At 55.3% G+C, this 18,529-nt stretch overlaps 3 protein-coding genes across 5 annotated transcripts; all 3 read right to left on the bottom strand.

The window, feature by feature from the left end:
- Positions 1 to 848: 848 nt before the first annotated feature.
- TRIM47 (tripartite motif containing 47) lies at positions 849 to 8,709 on the bottom strand. Its single transcript, XM_015879583.3, has 6 exons — positions 7,552 to 8,709; positions 6,021 to 6,116; positions 5,677 to 5,907; positions 4,996 to 5,191; positions 4,403 to 4,477; positions 849 to 3,804 (listed from the first exon to the last, which is right to left on the bottom strand). Exons 1-6 carry the CDS (start codon positions 8,626 to 8,628, stop codon positions 3,179 to 3,181), a joined length of 2,301 nt encoding a protein of 766 aa, XP_015735069.2. The 5' UTR covers positions 8,629 to 8,709; the 3' UTR covers positions 849 to 3,178.
- Positions 8,710 to 8,777: 68 nt separating this feature from the next.
- TRIM65 (tripartite motif containing 65) lies at positions 8,778 to 12,506 on the bottom strand. 3 transcript variants are annotated; one of them, XM_015879603.3, is made up of 6 exons: positions 11,717 to 12,501; positions 11,395 to 11,490; positions 11,089 to 11,322; positions 10,791 to 10,971; positions 10,480 to 10,563; positions 8,778 to 9,837 (listed from the first exon to the last, which is right to left on the bottom strand). In XM_015879603.3, the coding sequence occupies exons 1-6, from the start codon at positions 12,383 to 12,385 to the stop codon at positions 9,275 to 9,277; spliced, it is 1,827 nt and encodes a 608-aa protein (XP_015735089.2). In that variant the 5' UTR covers positions 12,386 to 12,501; the 3' UTR covers positions 8,778 to 9,274. The 3 variants fall into 3 exon arrangements, 2 of the variants coding, with proteins under 2 accessions (XP_015735089.2, XP_015735090.2); XR_014936803.1 differs by having other exon boundaries at positions 8,949 to 9,837; positions 10,480 to 10,605; positions 11,717 to 12,506; XM_015879604.3 differs by lacking the exon at positions 10,480 to 10,563 and having other exon boundaries at positions 11,717 to 12,504.
- A 939-nt stretch (positions 12,507 to 13,445) lies between these two features.
- On the bottom strand, positions 13,446 to 18,317 carry MRPL38 (mitochondrial ribosomal protein L38). The gene is made up of 9 exons (XM_015879606.3): positions 18,244 to 18,317; positions 17,918 to 18,097; positions 16,528 to 16,656; positions 16,242 to 16,450; positions 15,890 to 15,962; positions 15,478 to 15,523; positions 14,982 to 15,140; positions 14,458 to 14,594; positions 13,446 to 14,101 (listed from the first exon to the last, which is right to left on the bottom strand). Exons 1-9 carry the CDS (start codon positions 18,308 to 18,310, stop codon positions 13,965 to 13,967), a joined length of 1,137 nt encoding a protein of 378 aa, XP_015735092.2. The 5' UTR covers positions 18,311 to 18,317; the 3' UTR covers positions 13,446 to 13,964.
- Between the last annotated feature and the right edge of the window lie 212 nt (positions 18,318 to 18,529).

Here is an 18,529-nt window from a genome sequence, read left to right as displayed (position 1 = left end):
ATCATAACACCTGCATAACTGCATTAAAACCGCTGCAGAATGACATGTTTTGAAGGACTCCTCGTATCAACCCTCAGCATAATGTGTGAATATGTTTTAAGAGGTGATATGAGGCTAAATTACACCTTTTTTTTTGTATGGATTTGAGCTTTCCCTGCAGGGTTTGCAGCCCAGCCCCTCCTCCAGTGCCTGCAAATCCCCAGGGGCAGCGAGGAAACTGAAAGCTCCATAATGGAAACCAGACTGAAATCAACTCAGAGACATAAAGCGTACAGTTCTTGGCAAGAAAAGCACAGCTTTGTGCCTTTTGTATCCGCTTTTTCAATAAGCTGCAAGTTTCCCTTTTAAGAAATGCTCATAACCAACAGCCCCAATTCCTCTCCTATTAAAGTCAGTAGCACACATCCACACAGCTTCCCCCAATGCTCCCTGAGCTAACAGTGCCCCCAGTAATGCTCTTCTCATAGCTCTGGCTGACGTTTGGTATTAAGAAACTCAGCCTTCATGTCAGGAAGTGCTGGCGTGCATGGGAAGCTCCAGAACTTCATGTATACAGATTAAATCATCGAGGGAAAAAAACATCTCATCTCTTCAACTTTGTTATTTCCAAGCCAAGGACAGAAGTCGAAGGGAGACAGAAAGAACTGAAACAATTCATTGCTTGGAACCTCCCCAGCGCTGTCAATATTGTTGTTGGATTCCAGGATTCTTCCGTTTCTTTTGTAATCGAGCAATAGGGAAATAAATGGGTGATTGGCACAAACCCTGCAGACACACTTGGAAAAGAAAACCTCTGTTACTCCCTGCTGGATGCACAGGACACGGAAAGAAAACAAGCAGAGAATAGATAACAGGACAACTGCAGTGGTAATGTTTAATGGTGGATCAGAGCCTCTATCGCCATCATTTTATTCTGTTATGGTGTCTCCACACACTGTAAGAGGTTCGATAGTAACTGCGTATTTTAAACGTCTAATTAAAGAGAGGAACACTGTGTGACAGCAAAAAACACAACTCAAAGGAGCAGGGAAAGGCTGTTTAAATTGCAAAGTGCTGCTTATCTGAACTCACCACACGTGGTGCTCACAGCAAACAAACATCAGAGATCCAGGGCTGGTATAATGCACGTCTCCTAATCATTCCAGTTTAAACCCCAAATAATTGGTAACGCAGTCTGATCTAACACCTGGGAGAGGCATCTTGCATCAATTAGAATGAGCTTTATGCCCTAAACCAACAGGATTTCTAGCACTTCCAGCCTGGATGTGAAGCAGCAGGGAGGGAGCATTATAGGAGCCCTCCGGACCCCTCTGTGAGCCGAACATCAGCACCCAGCTATGGGGCAGGAGCAATGCTCTCACTGTGGGCAGCTGCTCCCCTGGGGCTGTAGGTGGAAAAGCACCGGATCCCAATGAAGCAGCTGAAAGTTTCAAGGAGTTTCTCAGCCTTGGTTTGGGCAATGAGGGGAAGGGAGGGATCGTGGCTGGAGCCCACAGCTCCCCACAGGAGCCATCCATCCACCCACGGCCAAACAAAACGGGGCAAAGGACCAGATCCACTCTATTTACTCTGGCAATACTCCTCGCAGCAAAAGGTAGGGACTACGCCTGGATACATGACATTTGGGGCTCCTTCCTTCCTTCCTCTTCCTCCCAGCACATCGCTGCTGCACGTCTCCAGCCTTCTTATCCAGCAAGGCACTGCTGACACCGAGCACTCAGCTGCTAACCAAGCACCCCTGATGCATGCACTGCATCACTGCTACTGGAGGGCATTTTGCAGGAGGCTGAGTGAAGCAAAGCATTTCCGAGGTAGGAGCTCAGGACACAGGGAGTGAATTCCCATCTGGGCAGCAGTCCTGCTGGCTACAGTGAGTCCATCCAGAGATGCAGCACTGCAAGTCCTGCTCCCCTTTCCCAGCACATCAGGAGGAGCAGGGATGGCTTCAGGCACATTGCAGTGGATGTGTGCTAACTAACACTCCTGCCTTGCGGTTGGATTGCTGCATTCAGATCCTTCAGCCCCATTTAAGGGCTGAAAGCAGTGGCTGTTTGCTGGGGACCAGCACCTCCGTGTGCAAAGAACACCCACTCACCAGCAACAGGAGCTATTGGAGCCACGGTGTTTATGTAAACGTGGCTTTAACTCTAAACCTCCTGGCTTTACGCCTGCCTGTTTTTCACATTCACTTTTTTTTCCCCCTTGGCTCCCTTTGAATATATCACTGTGACTTCCAGCTTACCCTCCTGGGGAATACATACACATATATTTTGTATATTTAGCTCAACGGGCCATTTTTCCAGCCCCGCTGACCGTTGGTGCGTCACCACTGACTCATTCATGCCAGCAAAGAATCCGGCCCCATATATTCTTTTTCTTTTTATTACCCAGCATTACTATTCTGTCAAGTGAGCTTCAGGAGGTAGGTAGCAAACTAAGCCCAGGAAAAATAAACCCAGAGGAAGGCAGGGAGGACTGAGACAGGAGCTGCACTGTGCTGCCTTTGCAGCATCATTGGGGCAGTGCTGGCAAAGCTCCTTTAGGACACATGAATGGGCACCGTGCCTGAAGCCTCCACCTTTCCCAGATGGAACGCTGGCTTGAGAGCAGTTGTTGTTAATTGTTACTTGTTCCTGGTGTCTTAAGGGATTTAAGTATTGGCTTTTATCAATGTGCCTAAGAAACACTGTTTACTCCAGGCTGTACTCGTAGCAGCTCTTGGTTGTTTGAAAGGCTCCTCTAAGCTATAGGGTGCATTTACAGCTCAGATGTACCCTGTGTGCTTGAAGAATTGGGAGTTTCCCAGCAAGTCCCTTCCTTCTCCCATCAGCGATGTTTGGACGTGGTGTAGAACAGCCCAGGGCTCCAGCACACCTAGAAAGGACCACGGCTTTTCCACAGCGTGCCAAACACGAGGGATGCAGAGATCCTCACTCCTTGTTGGCGGCACTGATGGGCATCGAGAGGCTTTTGGATGTGGGTCGGTGCTGGGACGTGGGTCGGCAGTGGGACTCCAGTTGGCAGTCAGTCAGGATGATGCTTGGTGGTCTTGAAGGTCTCTTCCAACCCAGATGATTCCATGCTGCAGTTCTGGAAGGTGCTTTGCCAAGTGGGGCTGCCCCGATGTACGGAGGGAAGCCATGATGAATGGCTCCTCTGGGCTCTTCTCCATGGGCACTTACCTGCGCTTCAGCACTGAAACACAATCCTTCTTCAGCGGCCCGATCTGCAGGTGGGCATCCACGCTCTCCAGGAAGAAGGCTGGTTTCAGCTTGAAGGAGAACAGAGCTGCAAACTGCTGGTTGATCTTATGTTGGAAAGGGTCCGACTGGGCCTTCCCAAAGGAGCCAGCCTTGAGCTGCTTCAGGCACGTCATTTTGGAGTCCTTGACTCCATAGAAGGTCAAAGCCTTCTCCGAATACTCCAAGAAGACCCCGATCGTGTGGAAAAATGGCTGCTGGATGACAGACTCTAAGCCACCGAACCAGGCAGCATAATTCTGCCCGTTCCATTGCAGGCAGCAGGACCACGTGTTGCGGCCCAGGCGGCTGTGGTCATAGGAGTCCTGTGGATTGAAGACCTCGGCAATGACGCCGATGCTGACCCAGCCATCGATGAGCTCCACCTCCCAGTAGTAGTTGCCCCGGTTCATGAGGTTCACACCCAGCACTTGCTCGCAGTTGATGAAACGGGTCGGGCTCTCTGGGTAGGGGATGGGGCAGAGCACCCGCTTGGCTCCCTTGGTGCCAAAGAGCTGGATGAACTTGTCGGCCGTATCGCTGTCCAGGTCGATGATGAAGGCAACTGTATGGGGTGAGGAGAAGACAGGAGGATGAGGAGAGAGGAAATTCCCCCCAGCCCACCCTGCTCCAGCACTCGTAATTCCCATGGTCTTTTTCTGACTCTGTTCCTGCAGCATCCTTAAACCATCGCCCTGTCCTCCTCCTTTTAAATCATAGAGCTGCAGAATCACAGAATGGCCTCTCTCCCATCTCCTGCCTCATTTTAGACCTTCCTTTTCTCCTCCCCTTCCTTACCACCGCAGCACTCCCTGCACAGCCCCTAGATTCCCCCTCTGCATCACACAGTTGATGCTGACCAGCGTCTGGCCCAAAGCAGATGCACCAACCCTGATCTAATTTAACACAGGATTCAATTCTCTGGAAGGAGAACAGCATTATTTATACTGTGTGCTCACAGCCCTGTGGCAGCTGCTCTGGCAGAACCACAGGCTGGGGAAAAAAAATATCACCTAAATAGATTATGGTCGTTGTCAGGAAAGCGAGGAGACTTCCTCGTTAGCTGAGCAATATTTCCTCTGGCACATAGCAATGGGGCCAGGGCCTGTGGGATGGAGGATGGACCATAGCAACAACTGTCAAAGCAAAACCCCATCACTTACATTTCAGGAAGTACTCGCGGCTCTCCAGGCAGGCGGGATTGTTTGACTTGTCTGGAAACGAAGACTTGGTCATTGCTGGGGAAAAGAAACAGAGACAGAAAGGGTTTGTCACAGCAAAACTGCTGCCATCACTCCTGAAGCATCATCCCTGCAGCCCCCCATTGGTATCCAGAAAACTGAGGGACAGGAGGAAGCTCAGCCTAAGTGAGAGCACAGAAGGGAGCATCCCAGCCCTCCAGCCGCTGTGGTTTCTAACCCTGCAGCTCAGGGAGCCCACAACCTGCCCAGTGAAGGGAGCTGCCTGTCCTGGGAAGGAACAGTCCCCTTTCACAGCTCTTTGGCCCCTTGCCCCCTCCCACAGGGCCGTGCCTAGCTCTCAGGCTGTTTGTTGCCTCTCAAGCCTTTGGTCTCCGTGGAAAACTTCATAAAACCTCAAGGAGGAGGCGTTAGCCCAGACAGTGGTTGTGCAACCATGCCTGGGAGATGGGCCAGCGCTTCCAGGAGCCCCAGAGCCCACAGGCATCTTCCCAACCCCGACAGGAGGATGCACCCTTGGGCTCCCCACATGGGCATGGGGCCAGGTGGGCACAGACCTTCCTCTGCCTTCGGGAAGCTCATCCCATCCACTCCTTTCCCCTGCAAACAGTCCCACTGGCTTTTGCGGGCAGCTGACAGAGCATCCTTGACGGCACAGACGGCTTGGGAGCACTTGGTGAAGTTGAGCTCTTTCTGGAAGCTCGGAGCCGGAGAGAGGTTGTCTTCCATGGCTATTTTTAAGGCTTGAAACTCCTGAGCCAAAAAGACAGAGTTTCAGGAGGTTTCAAACAAGCCGAAGCTGCCTCTTGTTCCGCAACCCCACCCGGCCCCGGAGGATTTGGGAACTGGCAGCCTGCAGGACTTGGCCCCAAAGCAGCCTTGCAGAAGGGAGGAGGGCGGCCACGTGTCCTTGGCTCCTTCTCCTCGCTCTCTTTCAAACCCAGGCTCAGGCCATGCCCATCTGAAGAGCAGCATCTCCTGTGCAAAACATCGAGGAATACTGCAAGGGGCAGCGGGGCACCCCATCCCCAAGGCTAGGTACCGAGCCTGGGCTGCAGTGAGGTGTGGGTGATGGAGGACAAAGCTATGGCAGCCCAGCCCAGCCCAGCAGCAAGGAGAGGATGCTGCAAACAGGTGGGGGACCCCACAGCCTCACAACCTTCAGCTCTATGTGACAGGGGACCAAACCCAGCAGACAGCACCTGCTCCTCCTCCTCACCTCCGTGCCCACCACGCACCTGAAGGAAGTAGATGGTGTCGGTGCTGGGGACGTTCTCCAGGTTCTGCTTGCCCTGGGCCAGCTTGGCTCGCCTCTCCTCCTTCCAGCGGAGATCAGCCTCAGCCTCCCCCAGCATGGAGCGCTCGCTGTCCTCAATGTAAGCAGCCACCTCCTTCTGGAAGGTGGCCAGCAGCTCCGAGGCTTCTGCAAAGAGCTTCTCCACCCGATCCTTCTCCTTACTGGCTACACCCTGAGTGCGAGGACAGAGGGGTCAGCATCACTGGAAGCAAAGGAGGGGCACCCAGGACCCTCCCAGCTCCCGGCAGTGCCCCATTAATGGAGCGGGTCCATCCCTTAAGGCACCTTAATGAGCTCCACCATCTTCCTGGTCTGTGCGATGGTGACAGCCAGCTCTTCCAGCTCGTTGTCCACGCTGCTGAGGAATTTGGCTTGCTGAGCCTGCAGACACAAAGGACAAGCACTGAGCTCCATATCCATAGGAAGCAGAGCACGACAATAAACCCAGACCAGCTGCAGCCCCCTCCTCCCCCAAACCATGGTTTTGTTATTGGGTATATAGGAATGACCAGTTACTTTCCCTATTTCCTCCCTGTGCAACCCTCTATATCCAAACATCCCTTCCTCTGCATGCTCAGCAAGGTGCTCAAGGCTGGAAAAAGCTAATTGGGACCAGTGCAGGAACTCAGCACTGCATCCCTGGGACATTGTAAGAGCAAAGCGAAACTGCTCAGGAGCATGAGGTGCTGCAAAGGAAGCACAGCGCTTCCTGATGGTTATTGTTAGCCCCAGCCTACTGCCCACCATGGGGACAGGCCCCTTGGGAGCCTTTTGGGAGCATCACGTGTGTTACTGGGCCGACTTCCTCCAGTGCTCAGCCTGGGGAGGTGGGAGAGGAGCTTTTCCAGTCCCTCCTTCCCACCCCGCAGACAGCAGCGACACTCAGCAGTGCCTGTTGAGGAAATAGCTTTCTATTTCAAGGGTCCTATGACTAATAGAAGGGTTTCCCCATATCCCCAAGAGCCCACGAAGGAGAAGCAGCCAACCTGGGGCTGCTGCTGGGTGTCTGCATGGTACCCAGGGAAGGGGGTCATCACTGAGGTCCCCGATGGCCCCACACTGAGACAGGGATGCCCCCACGCTGCCAACCTGGCAGCTCCATCTCCCCGCACTCGGAACCACAGGGAGGTTTCGTGGGTGAGAAGTTGGGAGGTGACTCAGCCACATCTGGGAATGGGAGTGACGGAAAAAATCCCTGCTGCCAAAAGGAGCAACACAAAGGGCTCATGGAGCGGGAGAGGCGGGCGGGCAGCCAGCCAGGGAGAGGAGAAAAACTGCCTTGATGGAGCTGTGGGAACCAGACGGGGAAGGCAGGCACCCTGTGGGGGGAGCTGGGGGTCCCTTGATGGCTGCAGCCCTAAACCCACAGACAGGGCAGGACTGACTGTAGTGCCCCAGCGATGGGCTGTGGGGTCCCACTGCTGCAGTGCCCCATGCAAGCAGCCCACCTGCTGGGGTCCCATGTGAGGGTGGGATGCAGCGCCCACCCCATCCAGGGCATCTCAATCACCCACATGGGGAGATGCAGGCAGCCCTCACCCCCATAACACAGCACCCTGCTTTATTCCCTGACATACAGGCACCATGGTGCAGCTCCTCGGTGTGGGGGGGCCCAGGTGCTCTCACCCCCAGCCCCAAACCTATAGGGACCGCAAGGTTGGTCCATCCTCCCTATTCCCCTTCCCCACCGCACGCATAGGGCACCGTGCAACTCCTGTGCCAGGCTGAGCTCCTCCACAGCATCAAGGTTCCCACTCAGAACCACTATTACACCCCTCGACCCTCCCTGCCGCCCACCCTTTGCCCCCCCACGCACCTCCTTGAGCTCCCGCTCCTTCTCGAGGGTCACCACGTCGTGGCCGCGGTGCTCGTGGGTTCGGCAGCGGGCGCACACGCAGGTCTGCTCGGCCCTGCAGAAGCCGTCGAGGGGCTGCAGGTGCCGCGGGCACAGCCCTTCTTCCAAGCGCCGTAACGGGGCTACGAGGCGATGAGAGCGGAACGCCGGGGAGCGCCGGTGGGGCTCCAGGTGGGCACCGCAGAAGGACGCCAGGCACACCAGGCACGAGCGGGCAGCCGCCGCCCGGCTCCCCTCGGGGCACACATCGCACAGCACCCCCGAAGCCCCCTCCTCCAACTCCGCTTCTCCCTCCGGCTCCTCTTCTGCCCCCGGCGCCATCTCGGCGGGTGAGGACGCGGCTCCGGGGGGTCCCGCTGTGCTGAACCCGGCGCTACCGGGGGGGGATCCGGGCCCGGGCTGAGGGGATGCGATGGCCGGGGGGGTCCGCGATCCGTCGGGGGACGTCCCGGCCCCTGCGGCCCCCAGCAGCGGCAGCACCTCGCACAGGGCGCGGTTCTTGCTGAGCCTCAGAGCCGCCGGGAAGGGCTCCTGGCACAGCGGGCAGCGTGCCGCCCCGCCCGCCGCCCCGTCGGGGGGGCCCGTCCTCCCTCGGAGCTTCCCCAGACAGCCCTGGCAGAAGTTATGGCCGCACGGCACCGTCACCGGGTCCTTCAGCAGATCCAAGCAGATGGGACAACCGAAAGGACCGTCGGGCAAACCCGGCACGGCCAACGCCAACCGCAGAGCCGCGGCGGTGGCGGCGGAAGGCACCGGCTGCGCTCTCCCGGGCGCACCCTCCATCCCTATGCGACCCGACCCAGCGGCCCCACCGGCGCTATGGGGCGGTCGGACACCGCGCTCCGCCCGCCCGCTCCGCCCTCTGCCGCCTCGGGGTGGGGGGATCGGGGCCTCCTGCCCCCCCCACGGGGATCCGGGAGCCGTGAGGAGGGGTCTGCGCCCTCCCCTTGCGAGTGGGTGCCCCGTGTCTGTGTCACTGTGCCCATGGACCAAAAGCGCCCCGTCCATCCACCCCATCCATCCTTGGGATGGATTCATCCATCCTCCAAAAATGAGCTTTCTCCTTCTAAACCTTATTTTCCCCAAAGGGAACAAGCGGAACTGATTCTCTCCCCTGCACAACTCCTGCACCTTTGAGCCCAGTGGCCAATTTCACCCACTTACCAGCATCCCCAGGGATGAGAAGCTTCAAAGCTTTGAGGTTTTATTCTGGGTCAGATCAATCTTGGGGCAGAGACATAGGAAACCACGTTTCCCTTTTCTCTGTGCTGCTGTAAACAGAGCCCTGACTATTTCTGCTGCTGGACATGCAGGAACAGGGGCACCCAGCTCAGCCCCACCTGCACTGAGGTCACACCAGCAGGAAATCAGAACTTTATTGGGGTAAACAGCTTCTTCCAGTGAGAAACGTGGCACCCCAAAAGGCAGCTCTGCCACCTCCAAAGCAGTGTGAGGGGGTGGGGATGGCTGGGAGCACAGGACCTGCCTGCAGCCCCCACACCTTCCCATGGGCTCTTCAAGCCTCATTTTCCTCCAGGTCAAAAGGCAAAAGGGAATCCCATCTCCACATCCCATCTGCATGGGAGCGCAGCCCCCATAAGTCCCTATGGACAGTGGTTGGGGTCTCCATCCCTGCTGCAAGAGCATCACCATTACCTGTGTGCCTTATTCCCTACCCAACATGTCACAGCCCCAGCTCTCCATCATTGCCCTCACAGTCCCTGTGGCACAAAGTGATGGTGCGGCCCTCACACAGCCAGAACACGGGGAACAGCGGCTCCATGAAGACGGTGTGGAAGGAATGGATGAGCTGCACCTCCTCCCCGAGGCCGTAGAAGGAGAGCAGCCCACACTCATAATCCAGGCAGACCCCCAGCTCGGTGTATGGCCGCAGCTGGATTTTCTCCTCCTGCCCCTTGTGCCGGGCGACGTAGCTGTCCTCCCTCACCTGCAGCCCCCACGAGCCGCCATCCAGCCCAATGTTGAACTTGCAGCCCTTCACTTTGTGCCGGGAGAGCCCACCGTAAGTCACCCCCAGCACCACAGAATGGCTGGAGATGGTCACCTCCCAGTAATGGCGGCCCTGCCCGTAGCTCTGCACACACAGCACCTGCCAGGGCTCGAAGCGATGGCTGCGCTCCTGCCAACCTGCAGCGGTGCTGGGGCCGTGCTTGGCTCTGCGCTGAGCACACGACAGCTCCAGGTATTTGTTGGCCGTGTCGGGATCGAAGGTGAGGTTTCGGTGATCTGGGGACAGCAATGACATGGGGATGCTTCAGCACAACCCAAAGTTCATGGCAGCCCCCACCAGAACCCCCCTTCCCCCTAAACAGATGGGTTTGAGGAGGAGATATGGGGTTGTGGGATTTACTGACCTGGTCCCATTGGCTATTCTGGGCTCCTGGCTGCTGCTAATAAATGTTGTTGTTTTTTCTATTAATAACACTGAGAACAGCTCATGTGTCTCAGTGGAAGAAACCCTTATAGGTCCTGTATGCACTGATTGCCTTGCTGGGAAAAGCAACCTGACCAAAGCACCCTAAATATTACAAGTATTTGGGTTGTTTTTTTTTCAGCAGGGAGGAGATGGGAAAGGAAGCATTTAGGAAACGGTCCCTAAAGGAAAAGGGAAGGGGCACCAAGGGCTGAGTGTGGGGTGGGCTCTGGATCAGCCCTGCACATCCCTCTGGGTGCTGGCACTGGGACAGTGCTGCATCCAAATCTGGGGCATCAGGAAGGGTGGGAATGGGGTGAGATCAGCAGGGGCTGACCCCATAGCAGGCACTGTGGGAAAGCCATCCCTTGTGCTGCTGCCCCCTACTAAGGAGCCCCTCCCCAGCCCCATAGCGCTGCCCCAGCCCTGCAGCATCCCCCCCTCCTGCTCCTCACCCTTCAGCAGCTCAGCACGCAGCCGGCACTTGGGGACAGGGGTGGACACCACCTTCATTGGTGTCTCCTCGGGCTGCACCGGGTCTGTGGGTGACAGGGACAGGCATGGAGGGTGATGTCACCCAGCTGCTGAGGGCAGAGGAGAAGGGAACCACATTGGGTTCACATTTGGGAGTGAGTAGCAAGGAGGGGACATGCAGGAACCACCCAGCCCCTCCTGTACCCAGATACCTGCCCCCATCCCCGTGTGTCCCAGCACAGTCTCAATGGCCAAGGTGAGGTGGAGGCATTTAGGGCAGCCTGCAGCTCACCTGGGGCAATGGGGTCAGGTGCTTCAGGGGCACTGGGGCTCAGCGAGGCAGGCAGCTCCTCCAGCAGCAGCCTGGAGGTAGCAGTGAGGATCTCGCTCATGGGTTCCATCACAACAGCCACGTTGAACTCCACCAGCGGTGGCACCTCCATGCTCTGCAGGGTTGGGAGCTGCAGGAACTCCTGCAGATGGACACACAGATATCAGGGGAGATGTGACAGCCCCCAAACCTGCATAGGCAGCCCCAAAATGCCCATTCTCCATCCTTATGGATGGGATTTGGGGTGTACCAATGGTACCTTGAGGAAGGTCTGATGGTCAGTGCAGTCCAACAGGTGCTGTGCCTGGTCCCGGTGCTGCCCAAGAGCCTCCAGATGATCCTTCAATGCATTCCGGTCCTTTTCTATATGTCCCATAGCCACTGACTCCTCCTGCTTCACCTTGGCTACCATCTGCTCCCGGAACTTGGCCAGCGCTTCCTCCAGGTGGGTAAATTTGCTCAGGATCACAGCTTGGAGCCTCTCAGAAGAGTCCTGCAGGGATGGAAGGCTGTGAGGTGTGGAGTGCTCCTATCCAGCCCAGCCGTGGGGTGGCTGTGGCCTCACCTCGATGCTCTGTGCCCGCTCCTCCAGCTCCCGCAGCGCCTGCTCCATCCTCTCTGCTTCTCTCTGGGCTTCTTCCAGGGACCTTTCCAGCTGAGCCTGCGGAGGGAGGCAGCCCATACTGCAGCCCCTTGCCCCCAAGGACCATGTTAGGAGCAGGGGAGGCTGCATCCCTTTGCTGCTTCGTGCCTTTACACCCCTTTCCTCTAAACCAAAGGGATCACAAATGTGACACAACGAGGCTCCCCTTGTTCTGCCTTTTGGGGTGCCCTCCATGCCTGACAGCCACACAGCTCAGCACACAACCCCCCCATCTCTTCCCCACCTGCTTCCTGGAGCGCACGTCTTCAAACAGAGCCGTGCGGTGCTGCTGGCACCTCCGCACGATGCACACGCAGCAGATGCAGCGCTGCTCATCCTCACAGTACAGCTCCAGCGGGCGGCCATGCAACGAGCACAGCCCAACATGGGCCACCTCGCAGCCCCCTGCCTGCACCCTGCCCGTCCGTGCCAGCTCCACCACGTCGCTCAGCGTCACGTTCTTCTTCAGCTCCAGGTGCTGCTCGCAGCTGTAGCGGCACGTAGGGCACGTGTAGCCCCTCTTGGGCCCGTTGGCCGCCTGCTCCTGTTTGTTCCTGTGGTTGTCGATGCAGTGCTCACAGAAGTTGTGCCCGCAGGGTAAAGTGATGGGCACCACAAAGAGCTCCAGGCAGATGGAGCACAGCAGTTTGTCCTCCAGCTTCTCCGAGGTGGGGGAGGCCATGCTGGGCTGGGGATGGGGAAAGGAGCAGGAGGGTTGGAAGCAGCCTGCAGAGCAGGAAGAGATGTGTGACGCTGAGCATAGGGGCGGGTCAGGGCTCTGGGCCAGCAGTACCCTTAAAGTGACACCCAGTGGGTGCAGCTGCTGCCCAGACACAGCACTGCAGGGTGCAGGAAATGCTGCACTGACAGCACCATGCAAGGGGCTAACAGGGCGCAGAGCAAGGCATGCCATTTGTATCCACGCACTGGATGGATTTTGCACTGTGGAATGATGGAATTGCACTGTTCTGTGCAATTCGATTTCACTCTTTCATTTGTCAATCGTTGCTCTTTGAGAGAGCATCCGTCAGAGCAGCTGCTTGTCCTCCTTTCTGCAGTGATAAAGGCTACAACCCAGCCAGCCCAGCCTCACATCTTCCCTTATTATGCAGCTCATGCTGCTCTCATGTGCTCAGGCGCCGCTGCTTGCAGAGCAAGGTGGGCATTCCCAGCCTGCTCCTTGCCTGTTTTCAGTGCACATCAGCAGGGCTGAGCATTGAAACACAACACAAAACTCAACACAACACAAAGAAAACACAACAAAAAAACTCAGCTGGAGCCTGCAGCCTAGAGGGGCTGCACTGCCCTGCACCAAACCCCCTCTCCTTGTCTTCACATCACTCACTTACAGAGGTTAAAGCTCCCAACCTCTCATTGCACTCCTTATCTGCTTGCCCTTGCAGGCCCCTTATTGCTGCACACACGTTACTGGAGTTAAGCTGTAACAGCTCTGCAACCTCCTTGCATGCTGTTGCTTTGTGCTCACCCCTCAGGACAGCAGCAGAGCACCCTGCAGATAATGGTGCTGAGCAATGGCAGCAGGTGGGCACTTCCATGCAAGCTCCTTTGCAGGCTGGAGGGTCTTAGGATGTGTCTGGGGAGTTATTTAGAATAAAAAAGTGAGGGATTGCACTGAGGTCGCTGCAAAGCAGAGCAGAAAGCATGGGCTGCAGCAGTGCCAGCTCTGTCTGTGCTCCATCCATCCACATCTGGCACAGGCCGTGTAGGGAGTGAGGGGAAGGAGACTGATGTTCATGTGCTTCAGCAGCCATTAGGAGAGCACAGCCTCACAAATGCTGACCTTGTATGTCCTCATCACCTGTGTAGTTGTGCTCCTCCCTCCTTACAAAGCCAAAGAAGGGAAGGAGATCCAGACCAGAAGAGCTGTGCTTCTCCACAGAGCTCCCCCAGCTCTGTACCACCTGGCTGGTACGCCAAGCTCTTCCCAATAAAGACAGGTCAGCATCACCAACATCACTCAGAGTATTTAATCTGATTCATTAATCTGAACACAGAAATGAAAGCTGGCATAGCCCTGAACTGCAGCACAGAAAGGGGAAGGAGATGCAAGTTGGCCTGGATTGTTTGTTTCATGGGCAGGTGAAAAGAGAACAGTCACCCTTCCAGAGAAGCAAGGCAGGGCATCTCTGGTGGACTCTGTCTTGCTGCTGCTACTCATCAGCTCTGCTACAGAACCAGTAGCGGGATTTCAGCCTGGATGTGGATTAGTTTTCATCCACAAACGTGCTCTGAAACAGCCTTTTTCCCTCACAGCTGCCAGCACTGAATGCCTGTTGCCCTCAGCCGCATGCCTTCCAGCAGAGCCAGCAAAGTGGAACTCAGAGCCGAGATGCTGAGATTTTGTTGTCTCTCCCTCTAGAGGCGCTGAACGCTCCCGACTGCCCAGCTGGGTGAAGGCAGGGAAGCCGGCAGCCCCATCTGCTGGACCTGCATTGCAACGGACAGCAGAGCAAAAGGAAAACACCAGGGCCCTAGTAAATGCCATAGGTGGGCTCCTCGCTGTCTCGGTATCTGTCCAGGTATCTCAGGGGCTGGTAACGTGGGAATTTTAACTGTGGAGGATGGTAAACGGGCGGCCGCACGAATTCAAACACAGGCTCTCTCATATCTGCAAAGGGACAATGGAGAACGTTAACAAGACTGCTCAGATCTAAAGCCCACCCTCCCCCCACGTGCACACAAGAGCTGGGCTGCTCAAGCACACTCTGGTGAAGCTCTTCTTGATGTTATTTTAAAAAGCTTATTCAAAACGGCTTTTTGGAGGTTGTTCCCTCAGACTGCTGTCAGTCTGGTGGAAGACAGCTCAATAAGCACCAGGTCTGTGCTGTAAGAGATTTTAAACAAGTGCCTCTATGACAGCCAGGACCAAGAAAGAGCTTATAGCCACAGTTCACACACTGAGGCTGTGTGCGACACACAGGGGCACATCCCAGCCCACAAGTGGGCCCACAGTGCATGACTTACTGAGCAGCTGGTGGAAGATCCAAGTAACAGAGCTGTCCCACTGGCACTGGAAGAACGCCAGCCCTGCTGGGGTCATGTCATCCTCGTGCTTTCTGTAGAAGTCAAACGTGCTAAAGGTTCGCATCTTGAGGCTGTAGCTGGAAACAAGACACGAGCACAAGAACAGGTGAAGCTTTTTTCCTACAGCACCTGGCTAAGCAACAGCTTCCCCATGTCATCCCATAGCACAGAAGTGCAAAAGGCAGTCGCCAACAGAACATCTCCCAGCTTCTCCAGCTGTGCACACAGCTTTTCCCTAGGCAAGGCAAAGCAGTCTCCTAATAGCCTGCTTCACAGTAACAGGACTCAATAGTGCCAGGCTGGGGTCGTGGCTTCAGGCAACATACAAACTCAAAGCAGCCCAGAACACCCCTACAGACTGGACAGAATTACTCTGCTACAGCAGTACTGGGCTTGTTGCAATAGCAAACAACAGCTGCTAAGCCAAAGGAAGCACAAAAGTGCCTAGAGAAAGCCTGACTTACCATGGCATCGGCCGGACATCCTCGCTGAAATCTATGGGGCGATCTTGCTTGAAGAGCAGGAAGATGAAGCGATGGTAGCCGGTTCCCATGGCAGGGAAGGGGGGCAAGTAATGGCAAATCTCCTTACCCGACTTGATGTCATTGCCTGGGATGTTTGTCCTGAACACAGATTTATTTCACTAGACAGCCATTCATTTCCTTCCATTATGACCAATAGTTCCATACAGAACTGTGGGTCACTCTGAACTAGGATTTGACTTTATGCATTGTTTGACATGCCAACAAGTAGAAGAAGTTGATTTTACTGAAAGAACAACCATACTCAGTGATTTGAATACCAAGCAGCAGCAGCATTTGGAGCTACTGAATCTTCAACAGGACCAAAACCAAGGGGGGAAAGATGCCAATGGCAAGAAAAGCAGGGAAAGCTATGGAACTGTCTTAACAAAAGCTTACTCCCAACCTGAACCCTGTAGCAATAAAGTGCAATACTCACACCAGCCAATGGAGGTACTCTGAATCAGTCTCTCTTAAATGTCCATCTGTAAATGCACACAAAGGAGAAACAGGCCTTAGTGACAACTAAATGTTTGCCTCAATCACCAAATAAGAATGACCAGAACCTACTCCAAGGGTGGGGGCACAGCTCAAAACCTCCCAGTGTTCTTATTCATAGCAGAAAAATGATTTGTTATAGGACTAAGCTCAAAACAAAAAGCAAGGAATTGTGGTTTCCTTTCCAGATACAGGCTTTGAAGCTGTTTTCTGTACCTGCAGCTTAAGGGACAGTCCCTGCTTAGCAAGTATCATGTGATACATGATGACGTGATCATCTGATGCAGCCAAAAGAAAAAGGAAACCGAAAGCAGAATGAAACGACATAGTTAAAGATGTTTCTAGGAACTCACCTGGATTTGTGAGCAATAAAGTCCAGAGAGAGCCTTTATCTGCCTCATACGACACTTCAGGAGGATTGGAAGCCTAAATAAAAGACAACAGCAACCACTTGAACAACAACTTCCATTGAGTCTAACTGTAATGCAAAGAACATGAATCTGTCCTGGGCATGGTCATGACACAGCAACAGTTCCATCCAGAGAGCCCCAAGAAGGATAAGAGCCAGCCAACAGCCAACGATCCTGTTGCAAACTTCTGCCCTATCACAACCAAGAAATATCCCTCTTTAACCACAGAGGAAATACTTCTGTAAGAGGAAGCTCCCAGAACAGACAGAGGAAGCTCCCAAAGCCCCTCACACACCTCTGATGGAGTCACCATGTTCCCGTAGTAGACTGGCACCACGTGCTCATCTTCCTGGTTGTATCCCACCCTCAAACTAACCCAGGGGGTGAAGGTGGCCCCCTGGAACAAGTCACGAAATATCCCATAGTGCTCCGCCAGGCGCTGCTTGTGGTAAGGGCCGCTGGTCTTCTCCCATTCTGCCCTGACCTCATCGAGAGGGATCAGTGCTGTGGAGACAGAGAAACACTGCAGGAGCTGCTGGGGGGAGGGAATGGCTGGGATGGGGGCTGGTGGGGGCACACACCAGTCCGGAGCCGTGCTGCTCTCTCCATCTCGGCATTCTGGTGGTTCTGCTTCAGGATTCTTTTTCTTTCCTTGTGTTCTCCCGCCCGTAGCACCTTATCACGCGGCAGGCTGATGTCAGTCTTCGGCTCTTTAGTGAAGGGTAATAAAATCACACGTGTGAAGTCTGAAAGCTCCCCCCCCAAAATACAAGCTACAGTAGACCTAGAGAGTGTGGGAAAGAGAAGCAGACCTCCAGCCATCAGCTACTCCATTCCACCACCTCCACACTTCTGCTCCCTCCTCCCCAAGCTGGCTGCATCCTCAGCTCTAGAAGTTTGTAGATCTGGCCCTGGGGGCTGCTGGGCACACAAACCAAACTGCAAGTGGTCTAAAAAGTCTGTTTTTCAGGTCTTTCCTTGGATACTGTCAGTGCTTTAAGAACCCCCCACTTTACTCCATTTTATCTTTTAGAAGGTCCTGGCCAATCCCATCTCCTAGGAAACAGCTGTCAGACTTTTTAAGTGCTCTGATAATGACAAGGGGGAGGGCTTTTAAACTAATACAAGGGGAGATTTAGTTGAGGAAATGCTTTACAGTGAGGCCACGGCACTGCCCAGAGCTGTGTGCGCTCCATGCCTGGAGGTGCCCAAGGCCATGGCTGGGTGTTGGTGGGGGGCACCCTGACAACAGCAGGGATGGAGTAAAGCCACCACAACGTCAGGCAGCAGCTTGGACCCTCATAGACCCGTCCCTTCCCATAGTACCGACCCTCATAGACCCATCCCTTCCCATAGTACTGACCCTCATAGACCCATCCCTTCCCATAGTACTGACCCTCATAGACCCATACCTTCTTATAATACCGACCTTCGTAGACCCATCCCTTCTCATAGTACCAACCCTCATAGACCCGTCCCTTCTCACAGTACTGACCTTCACAGTCCCATCCCTTCTCACAGTACCGACCCCCATAGATCCCTCCCTTCCCACAGTACCGACCCTCATAGATCTGTCCCTTCTCATAGTACTGACCCTCATAGTCCCGTCCCTTCCCATAGTACCGACCCTCATAGACCCGTCCATTTCCACAGTACGGACCTTCATAGACCCATCCCTTCCCACAGTACCGACCCTCATAGACCTAACCCTTCTCATAGTACCGAGCCCCATAGACCCGTCCCTTCCCACAGTACCGACCCCCGTAGTCCCGTCCCTTCCCATAGTACTGACCCTCAGACCCATCCCTTCCCATAGAACCAACCCTCATAGATCCATCCCTTCTCATAGTACCGACCTTCATAGAACCATCCCTTCCCACAGTACCGACCTTCACAGACCTGTCCCTTCTCACAGTACAGACCCCCATAGACCCGTCTCTTCCCCCACATTCCCGTCCGGTCGCTCCGTACCCTGCTGTGTGTCGCTGTACTGTCGGTACGTTTTCCACCACCGCGGTTTCCTGCTCTCCTTCTCGGCCATTTTAAAGTACCGTGTATAACTGCGGTATTTCTCCAGCTCTTCCAGCCTGCTCACATCAATGTCCTCGTTCGGCATCGGGCCCAGCGGGGCGGCCCGTTTACAGAGCGCAGCTGGAGACGCAGAGAGCTTCATTATGGGATGGAACGAGCTACCAGGAGCAGCAAGGCCTCAGGCTCCCCCACCCCCCTGACTTGCCCTTCCCATATGTGCCCCAACCCACAGCCCCGTGCAGGCCCCGGTCCCGGCCCCATCTCACCCGCGGTACCGAACGCCCGCCCGCTCCAGGCGCAGCGCAGCGCCGCGCTCAGCAAGGGCGCCGCCATGATGTGCGACACACACAGCAGAAGGCCCCCCGTTACCACAGCAACGGGCTGCGCCGCTCAGGGCCTGGCATGAAAGGCCCCCGCTGCTATAGGCCGTCCAGAGCTGTGCCTGCCTAAAAAGGCCCCGTCGCCATGTTGATAGGGCTGCCCTGCGCAGAGCCTGTCTAGAAATGCCCCCACGTCCCCATTTTGTCGAGCACTCCTCGTCCCCAGTGACAT

This window comes from Coturnix japonica, chromosome 23 (genome assembly GCF_054131305.1).
Source record: "Coturnix japonica strain WE chromosome 23, WE-NBRP24, whole genome shotgun sequence".
Lineage (NCBI taxonomy): Eukaryota > Metazoa > Chordata > Aves > Galliformes > Phasianidae > Coturnix > Coturnix japonica.
Note: the sequence above shows the minus strand (reverse complement) of the source record. Positions and strands in the feature narration are given on the sequence as shown.